Source organism: Saccopteryx leptura, chromosome 1 (assembly GCF_036850995.1).
Source record: "Saccopteryx leptura isolate mSacLep1 chromosome 1, mSacLep1_pri_phased_curated, whole genome shotgun sequence".
NCBI classification, from domain to species: Eukaryota; Metazoa; Chordata; class Mammalia; order Chiroptera; family Emballonuridae; genus Saccopteryx; species Saccopteryx leptura.
Window position 1 is genome coordinate 14,421,522 of NC_089503.1, and position 10,615 is coordinate 14,432,136.

General features: G+C 33.5%; 1 protein-coding gene across 1 annotated transcript; it reads left to right on the forward strand.

Annotated features, from left to right (window-relative positions):
• Positions 1-8,653: 8,653 nt before the first annotated feature.
• Positions 8,654-9,601, forward strand: LOC136388603 (olfactory receptor 5B2-like). Its single transcript, XM_066360422.1, has one exon. It carries the CDS (start codon positions 8,654-8,656, stop codon positions 9,599-9,601), a length of 948 nt encoding a protein of 315 aa, XP_066216519.1.
• The last annotated feature ends 1,014 nt before the right edge of the window (positions 9,602-10,615 follow it).

Genomic DNA, 10,615 nt, shown 5'->3' on the forward strand with positions numbered 1-10,615 from the left:
AGGAATCGAACCCAGGACTTCTACCCACCAGGCCGACGTTCTACCATTAAACCAACTAGCCAGGGCCCTGTAAATGATTTTTTAGTGTTATATTCTCTTCCATTTATTTATGGGTTTATCTTTTTTTTAATGCCACACTATCTTCTTTACTATATGTTATAGTAAGTTGTAAAATGAGATGTTTAATGTCCATACCTTTTCTTTTACATAATTAGTTTTGCTTATTTAATAGTTTTGGCATTACATATAAATTTATAATGAACATGTCAGTAACTATTTCAAAGAAAAGCCTTACTTGGGTTTACACTGTAATCACATGGACTCTGCAAAGCAGTCAACTTCCAATCCATGACTGTGATATATCTTTGCACTCACTTCTTTAAAATTTTATTCACAGTGTTTTATTTTTTACCACTTCTAAGGCAAATAACTTTAATATGCTTAAAGAACTAAACAAAATCTTGGACAAAGAGCTAAAGGAAATCAGACAAATTGGGTATCAAAAATAGAGAATATTAATAGAGAGACAAAAATCATAAGAAGTAACCAAATAAATATTCTGGAGCAATAACCAAGAAAAGATGAGGTAGACATCAGAAAGGCTCAGATTGCCTGATTTTAAAATATTAGTACCTATGTTTCCTTTCAAAGAAACCTAATATTCATTTGTCACATCAGAGCAGGATAGCAATCTATGAAGTAGATGGAGAGAGTTTCTGTCTTGTGAATTAAAAACATCAAGGCCATAGAAAGAATGAAATCTTATCCTTTGTGACAGCATGGATGGACCTGGAGAGTGTTATGCTAGGTGAAATAAGTCAGTTAGAGAAAGACCATATGATTTCACTTATATATGGAGTCTAATGAACAAAATAAACAAAAAAGGAAGGAAGGAAGGAAGGAAGGAAGGAAGGAAGGAAGGAAGGAAGGAAGGAAGGAAGGAAGGAAGGAGGGAGGGAGAAAGGAAGGAAAGAAAGAAGAAAGAAAAGGGAAAAAATCAGGCCATGACAAGTCTATTCACAGCTATTTGTCAATAAAACTAAGATTGGAATTGGTCTTGTGTTTTGTAGTGCAATACTAACCCTAAACCTATACTTCTGAATTCCTTGATCAAAAAAGCACATTTGTGTTTCTTTATACCCAGGAGTATAAATAAAAGACTTTAGATAATGCATTAACCACTTATTATCTACAGAAGAATATAGAAATTAGCTATTTTCAAAAATAAATGTAATTAGATGCACATGTTTACTTGGGCCTAATATGGAAACTCAAAAAAGGAAGAAACTAGGTATGTTCTGGTATGTTCTGAAAACTTTCAAGGTAATTTAATAACACTTTATTGATATTTGACTACAACACTATCACTATTGGAATAATAATTTGTAGATCTTGCTATCTCTATCCACGTAATAACTAAGGACTCATGTTATTTACTTGTTGAAAATGGTAATAAATACATTGCCTGGTACACAGTGAGATTTAATACACTTAGTTTATGTAAGTGAATTATATTAGAGTGATTCAGCCTATGCCTTAAGAGTTAAAGATAGGCAAATATTTTTCAGTAGTAAACAGATATGCATTTTAATTACAAAGTGATAAATTGTTTGAAAGTTCAGCATATAGACAGAGACAGCTAGAGGAAAATGAGAAGAGAAGGGGGACCAATGTGGAATAATATCCTTATCTCAGACATTGTATTAGTGGGGTTTTTTATTATGTTTACATTTAATCTTTTTAGTTTATGAACTGAGTATACTGGGAATTATATGAGCTGGATTTTTATAGGGCATGAAACTGAGATTCAAGTAGTAGTAATAGTACTGTTCTCAAGGCCACATTTATGTAAGTTGCTAATCAGTTGCATTTATCTGTACAATCTGAGGCTCAATCTACTACAAGGTATACAGTATGACTCAGAGTTGTACCACTTGAAAGATGAAAAAACTGGGTATTTTTTGTTCTTTTTCCCCCTGACATTTCATTGTGGCTGCTTCCAGTCAAATTAAATGATGCACACAAGGCCTAAGCATATTCTTGCAGTAAAATAAATCTTCAGCCTAAAAGTTGCAGAATATTTTTAATTTTTCGTAATAAGCACTGGCCTGTGTGGGAACAATGAGTACCAAGGAGACGTGGATAGAGCACCGCCAGATTTGGATAATTTGGAAGCCAAAAGAAAACCATGTGTCTACAGATAGAAACCAGATTTTCAAACGGGCTCATCAGAATTAAGGCAGAACTTAATCTCCATTTCTCTGACACATGTGTTATATCTGTATGTTCTTTGTTAAGCCAGGGGGAAAAAATAGATATTATCTATCAAATGCGTAAAATCTCTAGTAGCCTAACATTTTGTTATAACACCTAAAAAATGGATAGGAAGGAAACATAATAAAAAATATGGCAAATGAAAATCAAAATTAATTTTTAGAAATATATTTTAAATATTAAAAATTAAAATAGATGTCAATTAATTAAACAAAACCACTCTCAAGTATGTAAAAGGCACCTTAAATGTTTTAAGTAGAGGGGGGGAAAGCAGCAGGACTAAAAATATATGATGTATGTGCTACTCAACATGTCAAATTATGTCCCTACACACTGGTGAGTTGTTTCTTCCCTGCACAGGTAGCATGAGAAGTGAGTGCCCTCAAAGGGTCCCTGCTCCCCTGAGAGTTCCATGCTTCTACCATTTTTCTCCTTGTTATTTTTCCTTAAGCTATGCAATTTCATCATGGCTCTGCATGACATTATTTTAGAAGGACCAGACTCTGAGCAGAGCCCATTTGGTCATCATTTATTAAAGCACTGCTCATACTTGTAGTATACATCGCTTCTCCCCAAACTGAGTATTTGGCATGACTGCAACCATGGACAGAGAAAATACCTTCAGATAAAAATTAAATTGATTCATGTCAAAAAGTTAAACCCTCACCAGGTCTTTTATATATCTATCTTCATTTACTATTCACAGATATAATTCTGTAACCTATGTGGACAAGATCATGCTATCGTCTCTACATCACAATAATGAAACTGAGATCAACAGATAATTTTTTGGAAACAGAAAAAAATCCTTGGTGGATGCATTACTTAAACCCAGACTTCCTAGCTCCACGTTAATGATCTTTTTCTCCATCTCTTTGTGCTTCAGGGACCTTGAAAGCCTTTGATTAGTGCAGAAGAGAGAATTTCTCCTGTATAATTTATACATTCTCCTGGGGCTGAGATTCTGATTTCAGACTCACAATCCAGGATTGTCTTTCCCTTATTTTCAAGAGCAGGGTTAGCTTCTATATTCAATATACGTACACACACAATGAAAATGTAATTGGTGCAGAAGAAGTAGGGAAACTACACCTATGTGTTTTTCAGTTCATATCTGATGTTTGCACACATGTGAAATAACGTGTTTTCTGAAATATTGGCATAAGTACAGGATTTAAGTGAAAAACATTTTAATGATCAGAGAGTAGAGTAATACTAATAAAATTCTATGCTGCTTTCCTCAAGAGAATAACAAAAGCCTGTGATAAATATACTCTGATTTAATAGTTGGTAAATACTTCTGTTTATGTGTTGACTTGTCACTGAAGGGACATCTAACCCAACAGGGTAAAATGACACTTCTTTAGCCTCTAGAAGGATCATCATGAAGCTACCAAGATCCTTACTTTATTTTTATTATCATTTCCTCTTAATGTCTCTCTTTTATTACTCACTCACCCAGACATTCTGACAATGCAGTGATTGAATGCATAGGCATTGGGAACAGTTACATATGATTTTGTATTCTAACTATCTCATACTAGGTGGGGAATTGTAAAAAAGATAGATAACTTCTCAAACCCTCCATTTTCTTAACTGTAAATTAGATTGTGTGTGTATGTGTACACAATATAATCCCTTTGCTTCTCTGTTATCATACATCTATCAATCATCATCATCAGTACCATTCTAGTATCTATATATCTTTCTCTCTCCATTTATGGGAAAATGACCTCATCAGTTATTTAAAATTGTTACTATCCTCAGGAGCCCTATTGATATCAATTTATATATTAATAATATGTTATATTATTATGTGGGTGCAGTGTCAACAAATATTTTGAAGTGCAGACATGTAAAATAATGTGTTTAGGGGCCAGGAGGAAGGTGGTAGAGAATAGCGGTTACCAAAGAACCCTGTGTCTCTCCCAAGGCTGGCCTTGCCTCACCCTCTTCCACCCCTTGCTCTATAGCTAATGGAAACTCTTTCAGAATACCTCTTCTTTCTTTCCCCATCCTCCCACTTGATGTATATATATTAAAAAACTTACAAAACTCTGGAACAATGGACTTATTGTTTCTTGTACCTAGTATGTTAATGAAGGTCTAGACTCCATGTCCCATGTCTAATCATTTTTTATAGCATTCTGGCTCATTAAAAGCTTACTTAAAAAAAAAGAGTTTCACCAGCTGATCTATCTAAAACAAATAACTAAATAAAGAAGAAAAACTGAGAAAGAGAGAGAGAAAACACTCATGAACACACAGGTAACAGTGTGGTGATTGTGGGGTGGAGTGTGGTAGAACAGAGTTACAGAAGGGACAAATGGTGATGGACAGAGACTTGACCTGGGGTAGTGAACACACCAGGCAATATATAAATGATGTAGGGTTGGGCACCGGAAACCTGTAGAATTTTGTTAACCAGTGTCACCCCAATAAATTCAATAAAAAGAAAAATACAAAAAGATATTATTTATTAAACTTCTAAGACTTCCAGTCACCTACTATGTGGCCAGAGCAACAAAAAGCATAGAAAAAAAAAAGAAAATGTTTTGTCTATAGAAACATAATAAAAGTTTAGTAATATTTTCTAAATATCAATAATTATCACAAATTAAATAATTTAGATACACGACTCATGTATGTACAATACATCTAAATAAAAATGAAAGGGTTGACATGCTAAATTGATGAATTGCTAAAAATGCATCTTTGTGCTACTCAACATAACAAACTATGTCCCTGTGTGCAGTTTAATTTCTTCTTCCTTAGATAAGTAAAAAGAATTGATTGTTATCACAGGGGACCTTTTCCCCGAAGAACAATATGCTTGTACAATTTTCTCCTGGTTCCCATTTATTAGTCTCTGAAATCTTAATATGACTCCACAAGATGATTTAAAAGATGGTAGACTCTGAGAAGAGCTTAATTAGTCACCATTTATTTAAACAAATGCTAATACTTTTTAGTCCACTCTCTGGCCTTTCTTTAAACTGTTTGCGGTAATTCTTTAAAGACAGTAAAAGAAAATGCTTTACCATAAAAATTATATTTATTCATGCTGAAATGATAACCCCTTGCTAAGGTCTTTTATAGACCATCCTCATTTGCTATTCACACACACAGTACTGGACATTATATGGGAGAGATAATTTTATTATTTCTACATTGCAGATAAGGGGACTTAGCTCAGCAGAAGGTAAATAACTTTTTCAAGTACACAGAAAAATCCATGATAGATGAAAGACTTAAACCAAGGCATCCTAGCTCCATGTTAATGATTTTTTTCACCATCTTTTCATGCTTCAGGAACAGCGGAAACATTTGACTGGTCCATGAGAGACAGTTTCTCCAGAACTATTTATACATTCTTCCAGGGATGAATTTCTAATTTCAGACTCACATTTCAAGATTTCCCTTTTCTTTTCTCAAGGAACACGGTAAGCTTTCATATTTAATAAGTGGCATTCAAATGTAAATACATTTCATTCAGTGGATATACAAATATATTTATGAAATGCCATGCTGCTTAGAATCTAGGTGAGATAATGCTCTGGTTGAGTAGATTGTCAACGCGTCTTGTCCACTGTGTGTGGGCCTGTTCATGAAAGGATCGCTGAGATGATGAACCAGGTGGCGTTTAAACTCCAAATAGGGTCATCAGAAAAATAACAAAATTCTTCATCTTTTTTTTTATAATTTTATTGAAGGTGATAATTTTATTTCTATAAATTGTTAATTAAATTTATTGGGGTTACATTAATTAATATTATGGCATGGGTTTCAAGTGTACAATTCTATGCTACATCATCTGTATACTGCATTGTGTGTTTACCACCCAAGATCAAGTCTCCTTCCATCACTATATGTTTGCCCCGTTCACCTTCTACTACCTCGCTCCAAACCTCATTCCCTCTGGTAACCACCATACTGTTTGTTATCTGTGTCTATGAGTTTTTGTTTATCTTGTTTGTTCATTTGTTGCTTTCAGTATTGACTCTATTTTCACTATTAGCTCTCCATAATAAACTCTTTTTATTACTTGCATATTTAGAAAATCTAACAGTGTGGTGATTAAAGACACAGGCAATAGGATCAGTAGCAGAAAGTTTTAAATCTTGAATCAATTCACACTAGCTAGAATTTTAAGACGGTGCATAATCTCTTAAATCCTCCCTTTTCTTAGCTGCTAATAAAATTCATGTATCTGTATGTGGATATGTATACATACACTCTCTCTCCCTCTTTTATCTTCCTTCTATCTATCTATTCACCTATAATACATTCATCCATCCATCCTCCATCTTTCTGCCTCTTTCTGTTTATCTGATTGTCTACCTGTCCTTTCTGATCTATGACATAAATTAGCACATAAGCACTTTGTTAAAGCTGTTACTAACACTTGGATTTCTGATTTGGGAATAGATATATCCCAGATATATAACCTTGGGCAAGTTAATACTTCTTTCTGCTCTTCTGTGGATTAATAAATACAGTTAGAAGGTTGACCACATGATCTGTGAAGATGCCTCAGCTTCAACAAACTCCAACGCTACAGACAATTTACTTATATTATATTCTTTTTATTCCCATTGTGACAGGATGAAAAATTATGCCCAAGTATGCCTACAATCTAATTCATCCATATAACTGGTTATTATGTTCTCTTATGTGGTAAAATGTATAAATGTAATTAAGCTAAAGATCTTAAGATGACAAAATTACACTAGATTATCCATGTGTATTCAATAAGAACATACCAGTCATAATAAAATCTAGCAAATGCTAAACAAAGAAATGCAGTTTATACTGTTACTTGAATAATGTGTTTACAAATACAAATACTGTAAATTTCAGATATGTAAAATAATGTGTGGAGGGGCCAAGAGGAAAATGGTAAGAAGCAGTAGATTACTGGAATATGAATGCCTTTCCAAAGGTTTCAAACACATATACTTAAATATACATAAATAAATATATAAATTTAAAACATTGTTCTTGCTCATGAACAATTTGTAGGGCTAGAGTCAACCCTGCAGATATAAATTTTCTACCTTTAGTCTTAGTGATCCAGCTAAGTAATAACAGTAATGACTGTAAGAATGAGACTAAGACAGAAGAGGAATATTTTCAACACAAGATCAAAAAAGAAAAAAAAAGAAATTAAACAAAAACGGTCTTAAAGATCCTTGAGTTCTCATATGAATGGTTGACAAAGTCATTAATATGGTAAAACAGAATAAGAAATATTAGAAAAAACAAAAGATCTAAATAGCTATAATGTGTAAAAAAAAATGCAAATCAAAGAGTAAAGCTACCGGACTTCAAAATCCACTCACACCTTGAACCTAACATGTTACCACCTAACATGTCCTAAAAAAACAGATGTCATTATTTTATATTAAATATAGCTCTCATCAGAAATTCACTGAGCACCCACATTGTGTAAACTGTCATGATAATTTCATTTAATTTTCACAACATTCTGAAGTAGATTCCAATATCACTTTGATGTTGATGGATAAAATGAGGCTCAGGAAACTTAGTTTAGGACCAATGTCGCCCACACAGTAAATAGTAGAGTTCATACATGAATGCATATGGGCCTCACCCGACAGCCCATTATTTTACAAACAATTCTATGCCTTTTATTTAGAGTTTTCTTTGTTGGCTATATTTGTCTCTAATACTTTAATATATCTCACTGCCTTATTATATGCATACATTTGTGAATGACTACTGTGCAACCCAAAGCATTAAACTTGGTGAATGGAGTGAACTACTAAATGTAAATTAAATAAAATTAAATTTACCAATTCAAATTTATTAATGACATTTAGTTTCAAAACCATTCTGTTTGGGTCTAAAATATGACTGTTAAAAACATGCAAATTTGAATAAATTAATAAATTATGCAATATATTTGTTGCCAAATTACTTCAAGTATAAATAGACCTAAAAGTAAATAATTTAGTGGGGACAATGAGAGTATTGAATGAGCACAAAAGAAGTGTAAGCTATTAGTAGACTCAAAAAATCTAGTTTGGGAAATTAATTCATTTCCAGCACGTGACCTTAGAGAGTTATTACTTATTCCTTTGACTTGGTTTACTCACATAAAAAATTAAGTTGGGAAGGTGATTCAGGAAGAACTTTTCTGTACAAAAGCCTATTGCTGTATAGATAAGTTATCCATTAAATTGCATTGTCATTCCCATGCTGTAGAAAAGGAAGATATTGAAAACAAGTTATTGCTAAAATAAAATAATGTTATGCATTTTAATTTCTGTGCAACCCTTCTTTGTTCTTCACTCTGTTCCCTCACTTCTTGTTGCTACAGCTGTCTTGTAAGTACAAATCACACTAAAAATCATCTATGGAGAATCATACAGAAGTGACTTATTTCATCCTGCTAGGACTAACCAATAGCCCAAAACTGCAAGTTCCCCTCTTTACAATGTTCACCCTCATTTACCTCATCACTCTGATTGGGAACCTGGGCATGATCGTGTTGATACTGCTGGACTCTCACCTCCACACTCCTATGTATTTTTTCCTTAGTAACTTGTCTCTGGTGGATTTTGGTTATTCCTCAGCTGTCACTCCAAAGGTGATGGCTGGGTTTCTAACAGGAAACAAGGTCATCTCCTACAATGCATGTGCCACTCAGATGTTCTTCTTTGCAGTTTTTGCAACTGCGGAAAATTATCTCTTGGCCTCAATGGCTTATGACCGCTATGCAGCAGTGTGCAAACCCCTACATTATACCACCACCATGACTACAGGTGTGTGTGCATGTCTGACCATAGGTTCATATGTCTGTGGTTTCCTAAATGCTTCTATTAACATTGGAGATACATTCTATCTCTCTTTTTGTACGTCCAATGTGATTCATAATTTTTTCTGTGATATTCCAGCAGTCATGACTCTGACTTGCACTGGGAATCATATTAACGAACTGATTCTCATTCTTATTTCATGCTTTAATATCTTTCTTGCACTTTTTGTTATTTTTATTTCCTACGTGTTCATATTTATTACCATTTCAAAGATGCACTCCAAAGAGGGATACCAGAAGGCTTTATCTACCTGTGCTTCTCACCTTCTTGCAGTCTCCATATTTTATGGGACTGTCATCATTATGTACTTGCAGCCAAGTTCCAGTCATTCCATGGACACAGACAAAATTGCATCTGTGTTCTATACTATGATCATCCCCATGCTGAACCCTATGGTCTACAGCCTGAGGAACAAAGAGGTCAAAAGTGCATTTAAGAAGATTGTTGAGAAGACAATTATCCCTAGATTTTGTCATAATGCATAGAATCTACAAAAATTGATTTTACCCCTCTTTCATCTGCTCAATGAAATAACTCAAATCTCAATGGCCACTTGCTTTAATAGAACAAATGTTCTGTCTAGTTACTTATTTCTTTAGTTGGGAAATAGTTTCAATCATCTAAAATATAGGAAAAAATATAATAATGGTCTTTAATAAAGTTTATTTAATAATGTGTGTGCTTTTGTTAGTGTATTTTTTCTCTGGCTAAATAATTATAACAGCATAATAAATTAATTCTTCAGTCATTCCTGAGTGATTTGGAAGAAAACGTATATGCATGTGAAAGTTTTCAAAGGTAAATAATCACATTAGAATTAAAGACCTATGGTTCAGTCATTTTTACCTTAATCTTTTGAGTACCAATTCTTTATATTTTGTTTTAAAGATTGCACTGAAGTTAATAGTAATAATACTCATTTTTGGCAATAAATACTTTGAAATACTTAATGCTACTCACTCATTTATAGTTTAATTAGGCCATCATGTCTTATCACTCTTCTACCAGTTTTCCCACTTCATTTACACTCTTTCTTTTTGTTTTTTTGTTTATTATAGGAAAATTTCAAACAATTATAAAAGTAGGGCAAATGGAATGAAGAAATCGCATGTCCTTTCACCTACTTCAAAAATTATCTATTCATATCAATCTTGTTTCAACCATACCAGCACCCACTCCCTGTCCATCTCTTTACACCATTTTGTCTTTTCTTTTTTATTCAGAAATTAATTTTAATTGAGTAACATTGGTCTATAGGAAGATACAGGTTTCATTTATACATCTCCATAGCCTGTAAACTATTCATTGTGTTGTGTGTCCATCATCCAAAAACAAAACACTTTTTATCATCATATTTTTGGCCCTCTTATCATTCCTTCCTTAAACCCTTCCCTCTGGTAACCACTTCACTTTTGTCTGTATCCATGGTTTCTAGCTATATTGAACAGCTCTCACTTTGCCTTTGTCTCAGTTTCTTTGTATCTGCCATTTCCTCTGCA

Bases quoted from the DNA above. Each gene is read 5' to 3' on its own strand.
- LOC136388603 (XM_066360422.1), top strand. From the start codon at position 8,654: ATGGAGAATCATACAGAAGTGACTTATTTCATCCTGCTAGGACTAACC.